This window comes from Erinaceus europaeus, chromosome 1 (assembly GCF_950295315.1).
Source record: "Erinaceus europaeus chromosome 1, mEriEur2.1, whole genome shotgun sequence".
Lineage (NCBI taxonomy): Eukaryota > Metazoa > Chordata > Mammalia > Eulipotyphla > Erinaceidae > Erinaceus > Erinaceus europaeus.
The window spans coordinates 62,211,101-62,226,897 of NC_080162.1; the positions used below are offsets into that span (position 1 = coordinate 62,211,101).

The 15,797-nt window shown below is 37.2% G+C and overlaps 1 protein-coding gene across 1 annotated transcript in view; it reads left to right on the plus strand.

Moving 5' to 3' along the window:
* The first annotated feature begins 556 nt into the window (after positions 1-556).
* Positions 557-15,797, plus strand: part of LOC132541366 (spermatogenesis-associated protein 31E1-like) — a 101,050-nt gene continuing 85,809 nt past the window's right edge. Inside the window, exon 1 of the mRNA XM_060201694.1 lies at positions 557-672. Within this exon, the coding sequence (XP_060057677.1) occupies positions 557-672 (116 nt within the window). The remainder of the gene's footprint in view (positions 673-15,797) is intronic.

A 15,797-nucleotide genomic window follows, 5' to 3' on the forward strand; every position in this document is an offset into this window, starting at 1 on the left:
ACCTTAAATGTGAATGGCCTAAATTCACCTGTCAAGAGACTCAGAGTAGCTAAATGGATTAAAGAACAGGACCCATCCATTACATGTCTTTGGGAAACACACATCCAAAGAAAAGACAAATGGAAACTGAATATAAGAGGCTGGAGCAAGATATCCCAAGCTAATAGCTCACAAGAAAGGGCGGGGATATCTATCCTATTCTCTGATAAAATAGACTTTTAGGCAAAGAAAGTAATCAAAGATAGAGAAGGACATTACATAATGGTTAAATGTTCAATCCAACAAGAAGATATAACCACCATTAATAATTAATGCCCCCAACTTAGGAGCACCGAAATATATAAAACAAATACTTACAGAATTGAAGGGATACATTGATAGTAACACAATAATAGTAGGAGATTTCAACACACCAATCATAGTAGGAGACAGAACATCTGGACAAAAAGGCAACAGAGAAATAGTGAACCTAAATGAAACCATAAATGAAATGGACCTAATAGATATATACAGAAATTTCCATGCCAAAAATAATGGTTGCGTGTGGTGACGCAATATGCCAGTGACCATGGATGGAAGCCCCAACACAGCGCTGATGTCAGCCTTGGCTACAGTATGCAATGGTTTGCGCAGGCGCATGGGGAACTATGGGCAGATCCAGGCTGTGCTTATGTAAAAGTACAACGAGTTGAAACTTGCTCTTTTTGGCTGAGGCTTCTTCTCCTGGTCAGAAGCACCTAGATGGAGGTGCTCTAGGCATCCATCCATCATGTCTACTTCTCCTGGGAACTGAACACGTGTGGACTCTGCTAGCCAGTAAACTTGTAAGACCCCCCTACAGCCATGAGCAATCTATACCTCAGCTGATAATTGTTTATCTTATGGGACTAAACTTTTGATAACTATAGTTAGACTTTATGGACCCAGCGTACTCTTAATCCTTGATGATAAGTGCTTGTTTTGCCTTTTACTGGTTTCACCCTAATAGACCTTGTATTGTTTAAACCAGTTCCCAGCTCCCACAGTGAATCCTTTTACTCACCACAAGAAGCCACCAGCACTCCCAAAACCCTTTTCTTAAGTTAAATAATGGCAGATGCACATTCTTCTCAAGTACACATGGAACATTTACAAGGATTGATCATACGCTGGGCCACAAAGACAGTCTAAACAGATATGTAAATATTAAAATTATAAGATGCATCCTCTCATACCATGAAGGCATGAAACTAGAAATGAACCAAAAAATGAAAATAAATTTCCCCAAAGCCTGGAGACTAAATAATATGGTGCTTCACAATAAATGGATCATTGAAGAGATCAAAATATAAATTAAGAATTATTTTGATACCAATGTAAATGTAGAAACCATTAACAGACCTATGGGATGGATCAAAAGTAGTGCTGAGAGGGAAGTTCATAGCAATACAGGCCCACATTAATAAAAAGGAAAAATCACTAGTAAACCATCTAACAACCCACCTCAATCAACTAGTGGTGGAGCAACAGAAAGAACTAACAGCAGGAGACAGAAAATAGTCAAAATCAGAGCAGAAATCAACGAAATAGAAAACGAGAAGACCATTAAGAAGATTAATGAAACCAAGAGTTGGTTCTTTGAAAGGATAAATAAAATATAAAAGATACTAGCTACACTTACCAAGAGAAAAAGAAAGAATACTATGGTAAAAACACTCAAAAGTGAAAGAGGAGATATTACAACAGATGAGGTAGAGATTCAAAAGATTATGCAAGAATATTATGGACACCTGTATGGAACCAAATTTGACAACTTAGAAGAAATGGACACATTCCTAGAGTCATACCTACCACCAGCCTTGACACAAGAGGAAGTAGATAAACTTAACAAGCCAATCACTAGTAAAGAAATTGAAACAGTAACAAAATCCCTACCCAAGAACAAAAGTCCAGGTCCTGATGGCTATACTAATGAATTTTACAAAACATTCAAAGAAGAACTAACACCCAACCTCCTCAAACTCTTCCAGAAAATAGAAGAAGAGGGGACACTCCCAAATACATTCTATGAGGCTAACATCACCCTGATACTCAAAGCAGGAAAAGACCTCACCAAAACAAAAAACAAAAAAAACTATAGACCTATATACCTGATGAATATCAATGCAAAGATCCTCAAAAAAATCTTGGCTAATGGAATACAAGGATATATTAACAGAATAACCCACCAAGATTGAATGACATTCATCCCTGGGAAACAGGGATGGCTTAATATCTGTAAGTCAATAAATGTAATCCACTTTATCAACAAAAGGAAAGATAAAAATCACATGATTCTATCAATCGATGCAGAAAAAGCATTTGACAATGTACAGCACCCATTTGTGATAAAGTCCTTCTGCTGGCACTCACATGGGTGGCCTCGCAACAGAGTAAGCCAACTGGTTTCCCATGCTAGCACTAGTGACTACACACAGAATGAACACCAGAGGAAATTCAGCTATGAACAATCCACTTTAATAAGCAAGAGGCAGGGTTTAAATAGCAGAATGGAACAAAGAACATTTTTCACATATGTCAGTGATGATGGGTTTCTAAAAGTCAGTATCCTTATGGTGGAGGATCTAAGGAATGACGAGAATTGATAGGGGTAGAGGAGAGATCAAGGTGATTAGTTACTATGGGCCAAGAGTGCTAATTATACCAGCAGGGTGAGGTAAACAGAGAAGGCAGAATATTGATACAGGGAGTAGTGATCAGAGAATGAGGAACTAGAGTGTAGGTCTTACTGTTATGTTTCTGACAAGGCAGAGTGATGGAGTATACTTTGTATGTGACCAAAGATGGTGAACTTATAGTGAACTTTAAGTGAATTTTTAAGCAGGCAACCATTTGGTTTGTAACAAGGGAATAAGTTAAGTGATAGGAGGTGTAGGCCTTTGTGAAGCCTGGGAGACTGACAAGAGGAAACTGAGTCAGGAAAGCTTTTCCCTCCATGGTTTATCCCTGAACGGGAGAGACTGACAGGTAGGGTGTCTTTTTAGACCTCTATCTTTAGGATGAGAGTTCCCCTATGCTCTACCATCCTTTCACATTATCCTACAGCCCTCGAGAAACTGGGAGTGGAAGGAAAATTCCTTAACATAATAAAAGCTCTATATGATTAACCCATGGCTAACATCATAGGCAATGGGGAAAAATTAAAAGCTTTTCCCCGAAAACCCAGAATTAGACAAGGGTACCCACTCTCACCATTTGTATTCAACATATTCCTAGAAATCCTTGCCATAGCAATCAGACAAGAAACAGATTTCAAAGGACTACAAATTGGAAAGGATGAAGCTAAACTCTTGTTATTTGTAGATGATGTGTTGATATACTTAAAAGACCCCAGAAACTCTGCCAAGAAACTACTGGAAATCATCAATAAATTCAGTAAAGTAGCAGGCTACAAAATCATTGCCCATAAATCTGTGGCATCTCTTTATACAAAAGATAGGTCAGAAGAAATGAAACTGAAGGAATCAATACCATTCACAATTGAACCCAGGAGATCAAATATCTAGAATAAATCTAACAAAGGATATAAGTATAATTTTAAGAAAAACTATAAGACGTTGTTAAAAGAAATAGATGATGACACAAAGAAATAGAAGAGCATCCCCTGTTTATGGATTGGGAGAATAAATATCATTAAGATGGAAATTTTACCAAAAGCAATCTATAGATTCAATGCAACCCTATTAAAATCTCAATGATGGGAGTTGGGCAGTAGTGCAGCAGTTTAAGCGCATGTGGCGTCAAGTGAAAGGACTGGCTTAAGGATCCCGGTTTGAGCCCCCAGCTCCCCACCTACAGGGGAGATGCTGCACAGGCAGTGAATCAGGTCTGTAGGTGTCTATCTTTCTTTCCCCTCTCTGTCTTCCCCTCCTTTCTCCATTTCTCTGTCCTATCCAACTATGATGACATCAACAACAACGGCAATAACTACAACAACAATTAAACACAACAAGGGCAACAAAAGGGAAAAAAAATTTAAAAATGTAAAAACCCAATGATATATTTCAAGGAAATTGAATAGATTATTGAAAAATTTGTATGTAACTCTAAAAAAAAACATGAATAGCAAAAACACTCCTAAGGAAAAAGAAGAAAAATGGAGGCATCACAATACCTGACTTTAGGTTATACTACAAAGCAATAGTAATCAAAACAGTGTGGTACTGGAACAAAAATGGTCATATGGACCAATGGAATAACATAGAGAGCCCAGAACTCAATCCATATATATACAGATATCTTATATATGACAAAGGGACCAAATCTGCCTATTGGGGAAAATAAAGTCTTTTTAATAAATGGTGTTGGCAGAATTGAATAGCCAGATGTAGAAAAATGAAACTAGGCCACCAATTAGCACCATACACCAAAATTAACTCAAAATGGATCAAAGATCTGGTTATCAGACCTAAAAGTATAAGATACATAGAAGAATATATTGGTGAAATATTTCATGACATTAACACTAAAGACATATTTGGAGACTTCACCCCATGGGCAAAGGAAACAAAAGCAATATTGAACAAATGGGACTATAACAAATCAAAAATATTCCATAAATAAAAAAAAAAGAAAACCTCCATAAAGTTAAACAAGAAACCTAGCAAATGGGAGAACATATCTGCACATCATACTTCAGACAGACACTTGATATCAAACATCTATATAGAACTCATTCAGCTCAACAAAAAGGAAAAGAACAACCCAATAAAAAAAAATGAGCAGAGGACATGCATAGACATTTCTCCAAGGAAGAGATACGGATGGCCCACAGACATATGTAGAAATGCTCTAATTCACTCATTACCAGAGAAATACAAATTAAAACCACACTGAGATACCACCTCACACCTGTAAGAATGGCCTTCATCAACAACAACAACAATAACAAAAAAGGAGAAGATAAATGTTGGAAAGGATGTGGAGAGAAAGAAACTCTAATACACTACTGGTGGGAATGCAAAATGGTACAACCATTATGCAGAATCCTTAAGCAAATACAGATGGAAATACCTTACGACCCAGCAATCCCACTCCTAGGCATTTATCCAAAAGGATAATATCACTAATTCGAAGGGATATATGTTCCCCCATGTTCATAGCTGCATTATCTACAATAACAAAAATTTGGAAGCAACCAAAATGTCCCTCTACAGATGTTTGGCTAAAAAAAGTCATGGGACATATACTCAATGGAATATTACTCAGCAATAAAAAGATTATTTTATTTCCTTTGAGATAAAATGGATGAAACTTGAGAACATTATGCTTAGTGAAATAAGCAAGGAGGTAACGGAAAACTATAGGATGGTCTTGTTCATATGTGGAATTTAGAGAATTGAACACACATACATAAAATAAACAACCAGACACAACACAACCCATATTTAAAATGGGAAACTATAGTGGTTACCTAGGGAGGAGGGGGGAGGACACAGACTTTTGGTGGCAGGGAAGATGTGAAACTCTAGTCTTATCACTATTTATTCCTGTCAATAGAAATATGACATGTGGGAAGGGTGAATAGATTTAATATCTCAAGTTCCCCAACTGCCTACACTATAGCCCTAAGCACAAATACTAGCTCTTGCTAATATTTATCTTAGATTTGCAAAATGATCCTATTCTGATAAGGGGATTGTTTCTGGATCTCTAAAAATGTATTGGAAAATAAAGCTCTGCAAACATTTAAATCAATTATAGATTTAGGCCTGATAGGTCAAGACCTTTTGACCTTGTAAGTATTTAAAATACAAGGGGATTCGGATACCACTAGCAGCATTCAGATCATAGGGAAGTTAAGTGTAATAACACAGATACTTAGCCCCCCCAACTAACCTGGCTATAATAATTAAGTATTTATATTTTAACTTTCTCTAAGACTATAAGAAACCCCTTGCATCCTCTTTAAGACCTGCATTTCTCCTAGTTCTGATACCTCTAGGATATGCCCATACTATGCCCATATGATTCCTTACCGCCATACCAACCCTGTCAACTTCAACCAAATCGTTATTGGTGCTGCCACCCACATTATGCTGCTACTGAAATCCTACTGTGTACTGTAACCTGAGATACCAGCCTGAGAAGTCAACCTCGCAACTTTTCAAATCTGGTGTTACACTCTGACACCATACTTTCAGACAACATTCTCATCCAAGCTCAGGTTAGTTACTAAATTCAAGCAAAACTAGCAAAACTATTATAGTTGTATGCCCCCAGGAACATGCCTAAAATGGTTTCCCTAGCTTTTTTCTACCCTAAAATCCCTAATCTCATCTGCTCTGATCCTACTTTCTGGTTCCTGTCCATAACCATCTTGTCTCAACTTAGGTCATGCCACCTTCCAGATACCAGGCTGCAGATGCTATTATTACTCCACCCCAACTTCTCTGGGCAAATGATCTCACCAATGTGTCCTAGACTCTCGCTTTTCCAGTGCTCTGGTCCACTAGGGAAAGATAGAAATAGGCTGGGGGTATTGATCAATCTGTTAATGCCCATGCTCAGTGGAGAAGCAGCTACAGAAGCCAGAACTCCTACCTTCTGCTCTCCATAAACAACCTTGACCCATACTCCCAGCAGGATATAAGTGATAGGATGAAGATAAGAGGACTCTGCACTCCAGCTCCATCAGCACCCAGAGAGAGAGAAGGAAAAAGAGAGAGACATATGGAGGTAGCTATGATGTCATGAGTTGTTTAAAGGGAAAGAGAGGATTGATTGACTCAGGAAAAGAATGAGGTAACTTTGTAAAAATGTGAGAAGATAGTTGTAGAGAAGATGTTCAGGCCATGTCTACAACTTTAGGGGAACTGTGGTGGATTGCAGTGGTGAGAGTGAAGATTCAGAGCTCTGGTGGTGGGAATGGTGTGGATTCAAACCCCTGCCAACATGTAATTCTGTAATTTAAAAATATATAAAAAATAAAATAAAAAAGAAAGAAAGGAGTAGAGAATTGTTGTTATTTTCTAATTGTTGTTATTTTCTAATTTTGCCTTCCACAAAGGCAAAGGAAAATGTTTTTATAAAAGGCTTAGCACAGAATCAGGTACACAGCAAATAAACAATAAAATTCATCTGTTGTTAAAGCCATTTAAGAAAACGTAAACCCTAATTGTTAGTTATGTCATATTTTCTCTGACGCAGTTGATGGGTCTCTTCAGATTCCCTTGGTGCCTCTCCTAGCTTCTTAGGCACTTGCTCTAATATAATTATTGTACAAATTACCCACTCTATTTTGGCCTCTGTGGCCCAACTACAAGTTGTTTTCCACAGCAATATTAGATGAACTTTTGGACTGCCACATAACCGTTGGATTAATGTAAAATGCCTCACTATGGAATGTAGAGTCTATCATCCTGAAAAACTGCTAAAATAGTTGCATAACCAACACTGCTGCTGTGGAGAAGCTAATCCCTATGGGGCTTACTTTGACCAGTTGAAAATAGGGCATTAGAAGTAAGAGAAGAATAAATGTTATCACCCTTCCCTGAACTATTCCATGAGCAGAGTTTTTATAAATACTGTCTAAAGACATTGTATGAGGGAGATGGGCAGTAGTGTAGCAGGTTAAGCGCAGGTAGCACCAAGCACAAGGGCCAAAGTAAGGATCCCAGTTCGAATCCCCAGCTCCCCACCTGCAGGGGAGTTGCTTCACAGGTGGTGAAGCAGGTCTGCAGGTGTCTATCTTTCTCTCCCCCTCTCTGTCTCCCCCTCCTCTCTCCATTTCTCTCTGTCCTATCCAACAAGGAACAAGGATGATCAATAACAACAATAATAATAACTACAATAATAAAACAACGGCAACAAAAGGGAATAAATAAATAAATAAATAAATAAATAAAACTGAATTATCATTTTAAAAGACATTGTATGAATCTAAGCAAATACCCACAAGACACCATGTTGTTATCTGTTCACAGATCACTCTAAAGCAGTGATTCTGTGAGTACTCCTTATTTTCATTTTCCAAATTTTCTTGCTTCACTTTCTTTGATTTTCACATTTACTGCCCTGGGTTTATACCTTCCAAGTATTAATTTTTGACACATAATCCTTGTTCCATCCTCAATTTCCAAGAAGTTCTGAGTAACAATGTTTATTGGAAAATTCCAAAATATTTTGTGCACATTTTCTATATCTAAATTATAACTTGGCTAGTTTAAGATGAATGGTTATATATCAACATTTATTAATGACTGAAGCAGGCAGGATGAGTAAATTTTGTACAGTAACATGTGTGCAGAGTCCACTAAGGGGGCAAACTCAGATAATTTTTGTGATTAAGTGATGAGGATGCTCTGAAAAAGCTTGGAAAGTAAGCATTCAGGGCTGGGAGGAAAATCACTTAGTTCTGATTTTAAGGATCTGATTCATTCTGCTGGAAATGTTTGCATAGCAGCTCAGAAGGGAGAGTGCAAGGGTAGGTTGACAAAGCTGTGCATCTCCCTCATACAAAATCCAGAGCCCAAACAACCCAGGGCTTAATCTCATAGAACCTGCATTTTCCAAATAAAACCCAATTTTTCTCTTTCCACACCTGCCTTTAATTCAGTTATCTCCCTCCCCTTCACTCCCACACAATGTTTAAATCACTTCTTTAAATGAAAAGATACCATGTAAATGTATCTTAAATGTAAGAAGACGAAGCATTTCAAGCTATAAAAATAAACAAGGAAAAAAGGTTTTTTTAAACTACTATCCTTCCATATATATATATATATAGATAGATAGATATAGATATAGATATAGATATATACATTATTGAGAGGGTTGATACTTTACTGTACAGTTATTTACATATGCATATAATTTTGTTATATACCAGGCCCCCTAATTTTCTTCCCCTCTTCCTTCCCCCTCCCTCCCCACTCCTTTGCTTTGGTCCAATACATATGTCCATTCCATGTTTCACTTTGTGCTCTCCCTCCCTGTTCCCTACTTTATTAAGTCCTGCTAATAAGTGAGATCATTTGATATTCATCCTTCTCTTTTTGGTGTATCTCATTCAACATGATGTCCTCAATTTTTATCCATGAGGATACAAAGGAGGCAACTTCACAATATATATATCACAATTTTTTTGGCCATTCATCTGATGTTGTTTTCAGGTTCAGGTTCTGAAAATTTCAAATTGCTGCTATGAACATAGGTATACACAGACATCTTCTGATAGGTGTTTCTGTTTCCTTTGGGGGGTAAATGCCCTGAAGAGGATTTGCTGGGTTAATTCCTAGTGTGCCAATAATCTCTCCTTTCATTGTTCCCAGATCCCTCTGGATACTACACAAGATGCTCTGAGAGCTTCAAAATTTTGTGTGTCTTATAAAAGTAAGTAGCTCTTTCTGAGTAAAAGGGGGTTGGGATGCTAAACTCATAGAGTCATGGCAGTGTAACATTAGCTGTCAAGTTGTTATGGCCACCTCTTTTTTACTTGGAAAAATGTAAGATTCTATTCAGATCATGACTTAGAGAGAACTAATCATATTTAAGATTAAATGTGGGTTGTCACTATTATCAATCTTTTGACAAGGTTAGCAAGTTGTGTTATCTACCTCTCCCTGATCATATAATCAATAGTAGCATCCTATTCACTATTTTCATATTTTCTGTGTCTGTGAAATAATAATCAAGGTTCTAATGCTTTTTTTAAAAACAATTTCTTAGTTGAATGACTAGTGAAGCTAAAGGATAAGGGTAATTGGTACAATGGAAAGAAGTCAAATGAAAAAGGATAATATTCTGGCAAAAATTCAATTTCAGCATGATCTCAAAGGGAATATGAATTAAGTTCCAGAATTTGTTCTACCTCAAGTCAAAGTATCTGAGGTTTCATATTTCATTACCAATTAGGAAAAGTTACTTTTTAACATGAATATGATAGCAACACTTTAGAGTTATTTCAATCATAGATCCTATGTGTGTAGAACCATTAGGAGGCTGAAAATGCAAAATAAGAACATAACACAAGTTTTGTTTTTTAATATAATGGATGCTATTATTTTTGAGGAATCTGAGCAAGTTACTTAGTTATCACACATCTAACCAGAGTAGATTCTTTAAAGAAAGAACTTGCTTTAATTTTTGTATTATTGTTACTACTAGAGTATTGCTTAGTTTTGGCTACTGAAATATTTGTACCTGTGACCAAATATCACAGGAAGGAGAATGTATATACAAAGCTGAGAAATCAGGAAGCCCATGTTCCTTACTTCAAGGTCTGCCTCCAGACAGGGTCTTGATTTTCTTCTCTTGCTCCCTCCATATCTCCCCCTTGTACACATTATTTTATAGCTCCTAGTCCACTTTTTAATTGATAAAGAGAAGAGAGGGGGGAGGTGCAGGGGGAGGGGAGAGAGAGAGGGAGAGAGAGGCTATAGTACCAGTTTCCTGAAGTGTTGTGTCATTTCCATGTGGTTCAGGGTTTGGACTTTTACAATCCAGAGGGTTTTTCAAACAACCACAGGACTAGAAGAAGGGATCACATTCTTAAGATTATCAAATAATATTTCCCACTTTATATAATCGGCTAAGGTATAGAATCCTGATAGCCACTGTGACATAGGGCAGGTGGACATTTCTACAGTAGTTTATGTTCTGTGCACTGCTTTATTAAATCCTGTGACCCACTTGATTCTTTTCCTGTTAGATTCCTCAAGGATATGTAGTAATTCTTTTTTTTTTAATTTCTGGATCCACACATTTATTTATTATGTTTTTATTTATCAAAAGGAAATACTGACAAAACCATAGGTTAAGAGGGGTACAACTCCACACAATTCCCACCATCAGAACTCCGTATCCCATCCCCTCCCTTGATAGCTTTCCTACTCTTTTACCCTCTGGGAGTATTGACCCAAGGTCATTATAGGATGCAGAAAGTGGAAGGTCTGGCTTCTATAATTGCTTCTTGCTGAACATAGGCCATGGGCATTGACAAGGTGATCCATAATCCCAACCTGCCTCTCTCTTTTCCTAGTGGGGAGGGGTTCTGAGGAATCAGAGCTCCAGGACATATTGGTGGGGTTGTCTGTCCAGGGAAGTCTGGCTGGCATCACACTAGCATCTGGAACTTGGTGGCTGAAAAGAGAGTTAACTACAAAGACAAACAAGTTGCTGACTAATCATAAACCTAAAGGTTGGAATAGTGCAGATGAAAATTTGGGGTGTGGGTGGTTTCTGTTTTATAGATAGCTAGTAGGTATAATTTAGTTATATTCCAAAGGGCCAGTGGTTATGCTATTTATTTATTTATTTATTTATTTATTTATTTATTTATTTATTTATTTTTCCCTGAGCCTGAAATCTGAAATTCAGGTGGATTTAAGTTATTGTCTGGGCAGATGATGTCATGCCTGGAAAAAGGACTAGAAAGTTGTATCAGAGAAGAGAGTAGCTCCCAAATATGGGAAAGGTATATAAATACTGTTAACTGTAAACCCCATCGATTTGATGTGATCTGGGGCCCATATTCAGCTTAAGAGCCTATGTAACCTCTGCATCCCTATAGATCTGAGCTCACATTCTATGGTCATGAGTAGGAACATTCCAAGCTGCCCCAATATCAGGACCCATCTTCCTCAGGTATAGTATAGATATGTAATAATTGTAAACTGCATAATAATCCTTTGGGTCATTCAGTAGCCAAGTATCTACTTTTGAATAGTTCTAACACAAAATTAACTAGAATTAAAGTGAAATGAGAGAAATAAAAGTGATTCTCCTATGTGTAAAAAGCCCTCTGCTATGAGGGCTTTGGAAATTTTTTGCTATGAGGGCTTTGGCTTTTAATAATGGAGGCAAAGTGAAATGTGTAAATACTTCACAGTAACCAGTGTCATATCTTAGCTTGAAAGTTAATTCTTGTAACTTTTCATCAGGTCTCTAAAATATACCAAGTTCATGGTTATATCATGTGAATGAGTCGTTATTCTTACATTTTTCTTATTGTTCATTTTGTATAATTCTAGTTCAGAGTATCTTCTATCAGAGTCATTTTGTCTATACAGTCATTCCTGAAGGGCAAGAAATAAATCTGCCAAGATGCCAAGATCAACCTTAACCAATGACTAATGCTGAAATATGAATGGTCCTGAGATAGGATAAATTATGCGCTCCCCACAGGGTAAAGTAGATTGGAAGTTTGCCTGAATTCTCTCCATCCTCAGTCAGCTTTTTTTTTTTTCTATACAATGTTCTTCACACTTCCAAGTGAATGCTTATCTGTGGGCCAATTTTCAGCTGTTTTTACTTAAAATGCTAATGGAAAGGATTATTTTTAGTGATTTTAAGACAAAGAAAAACTAGGAATACTTCATGATAAAAATTAGCATGTTTAAAATGACTTGCTTATCAGTAAATAAGTATTCTGGGAGTTGGGCAGTAGAGCAGCAGTTTAGTGCATGTGGCGCAAAGATTAAGTATGGGTGTAAGGATTCTGGTTGGAGCCCTTGACTCCCCACCTGCAGGGGAGTTGCTTCACAAGCATGAAGCAGGTATGCAGGTGTCTTTCTCTCCCCCTCTGGGTCTTCCCCTCCTCTCTCCATTTCTCTCTATCCTACCCAACAACGAAGACAGACAACAATAATAACTACAACAATAAAACAATAAGGGCAACAAAAAGGGAATAAGTAAATAATTTTACATATAAGTATTCTACATGTTATACTATTTATGGGCTAAGTTCATAGATAAAGATTTCCGGTTAGCAAGCATCAAGAGATCACAATTGGCTGTGACTAAGCACATTTTGATTCATATGTTGTGATAGTAAAGTGTAGACTTTTTTTTATATTCTTTTTTTAAAATTTTTTATTTAAGAAAGGATTAATGAACAAAAACATAAGGTAGGAGGGGTACAACTCCACACAATTCCCACCACCCAATCTCCATAACCCACCCCCTCCCATGATAGCTTTCCCATTCTCTAGCCCTCTGGGAGCATGGACCCAGGGTCGTTGAGGGTTGCAGAAGGTAGAAGGTCTGGCTTCTGTAATTGCTTCCCCGCTGAACATGGGCGTTGACTGGTTGGTCCATACTCCCAGTCTGCCTCTCTCTTTCCCTAGTAAGGTGTGTCTCTGGGAAGCTGAGCTCCAGGACACATTGGTGGGGTCTTCAATACAGGGAAGCCTGGCCAGCATCCTGGTGGCATCTGGAACCTGGTGATTGAAAAGAGAGTTAACATACAAAGCCACTTTTAACCAGTCACTACCTTTGAACTTGAAGCTGAGAAAATGTGAAAGGAGATCCTTCAGATCTTATTCCAAGAGGTATCCATTTCAACTTCTCAGTTAACAGTCCAAGGAAATTCTGATTTTGTTTTCACAACCTTCCCCTAGGTCAACTTTGTAAATGTTGCTGTTTTGTAAGTATTCCATGGAGAAAATTATGGACTTTTGCATTTTTATGCTTTGTGGCTTAGATCTCTCTAGAGACCCCATTGAATCGCAGTGTGCGCTGCCAGAGAATGATGTTTAAAATTATCACTGACATTAAAGAGTTATCCACCAGAAATGTAATATCCCCAAATCCTGACCTTCCTGAAGATGAGAAGATCGGATTGCTAAATTGAAAGGAAACCCTTCCATGTAGAGTTTATCTTTCTTACTATAACAAGAACCAGAATTTTATCTGTCTCCCAAGTGTGTTACAATGAGAAAGGAAAGAAAGAAAGAAAGAAAGAAAGAAAGAAAGAAAGAAAGAAAGAAAGAAAGAAAGAAAGAAAGAAGGAAAGAAAGATAGAAAGAAAGTAAAAAGGAAGGAAGGAAGGAAGGAAGGAAGGAAGGAAGGAAGGAAGAAAGAAAGGAAAGAAGGAAGGAAGGGAGAAAGGAAGGAAGGAAAGAAGGAAGGAAGGGAGAAAGGAAGGAAGGAAAGAAGGAAGGAAAAAATGAAGGAAGGAAGGAAGGAAGGAAGGAAGGAAGGAAGGAAGGAAGGAAGGGAGGAAGAAAGGAAGAAAGAAAAGAACCAAGAAGGTGGATCTGGGGCTAATTTCATGGGATTTAGTAGCACAAACATATTGAAGTCTGCTTGTACTCATTTTTCTTTATTGTGACAGCACCCCTGCACTTTATTTTTTCTTTTAACTGCATCATAGTAACAGTACTTAGCAATTATTCTAATGGTCACACTTCAATGATAGATAACACTCCATTGGAATATCTATTTTAAAACTACAAAACAAAGTAACAACAGCCATGAGCTTAGAACCTTCTAATAAGTACCTTTTCTGTTCCTGAAGTATAACAAGTAATAGTAAACAGTAGATCATTTAGATGCTACATTTTTGGTGAATTCTTCCTCATCTTGAGCTATGTGAGATATGTTTCTGAGGTGCACTTATCTTCTTTTCTGCAAAATCCTGCAGTCTGAGAAGTAGGAATTTAAAGGAAGATTTTTTTCTTGTTTTTATTTTTCAGCAAAGCACTGTTCAGCTCTGGCTTACAATGGTGTGGAGATTGAAACTGGGACCTAGAAGACTGAGGCCTGAAAGTCTTTTTGCATAACAGTTATTGAGATCTCCCTGACCAGGAGGTTAGACTTTTAGATTTCTTGATACAATTTAGATAACTAAGTATTACTTATTCTTATATGTATTTAGGAGGTGAAGAAATCATTTACAGTTAGACTGGTTAACATCATGAAGTGGGTTGATTTTGAGAAGCAGCTTGCTGTGATCAAGCTGAGAGAACCAGAAAAAACATCCCATCCTGAATATTTGCATAAGCATTAATAAGGCGTATCTAAAACACACTGGGAATATATACAACAAAGAAAATTCTGTTGTGTTTTAACTAGGAAGTAGATTTATGAATTTTTTGAAATATAAAAGGCCTAATAAGGGATCAAAAATCATATAGCCCTAGATAAGTCTTTTTTTTGGAAAGAGGTTCATGTTGTGGGTTAGGACTCTGATAGCCTCTTGAAGGCTGTCTTTCTGAAAGAAACATTTACTAAACAGAAAGAAAATATTTCTTAAGGGAAGGTCTCTTATGTTACTAAGAAGAACTGATCTCTAAAATCCTGTAAGGCTGATCTGAAAACTCTCTAATAATCATCTGTTTACTTACTGAGACTTCCCTAATAATGTTACTAATTAAGCTCCCTAACCCCAAGTCCTTTGGTCTTAGTTGAATTACTTTAGATGTCATATTAAGCCATGTGGGGGAGTTACTCAGTTTTATTGGAAAAGAGCAGTATATATTATATCCATTTTATCATATTAATCTGTGTGACATGTGTTTGTCTATTTCATTGTCAAGTCTCTGAAGAAACCAGAGAGTAGAGAATGATTACCTTGGAATCCTTGCAGCTGCCCTGAGTTGTTGCAAAATAAGCTATATTTTTAATCTATGTTTGTATAGCACACTAAAAAAAATTCAAGAATTTAAAACAACTACTTTATTTACCCATAATCCAGAGGATAAACAATTTGGTTTGGGCTCAGTTTAATGGCTCTTCTATTGGCCTACCTCAGTCAAGTTGCTTCAATCCTCTGGTAACTCAAATGGGCCTGGGTACTATGGTGACTATTTATATATGTTCCTGTTTATAAAACAGTCTGAAGTAATGGATTCAATCATGTTAGGGTATATGCTGCAATTACTCAGAATTCTGTCCATCTCCCACCACAATCCTCCCCCCAAAGCAAATGAAAAAACTTTTTAATTCCTCTTATTCTGCACAAAATGGAATCAGGCTCATGAACTAGGCTTTTTGATTAATACCATGGTGAAAGAATTCTGGGAAAAGATATGAAA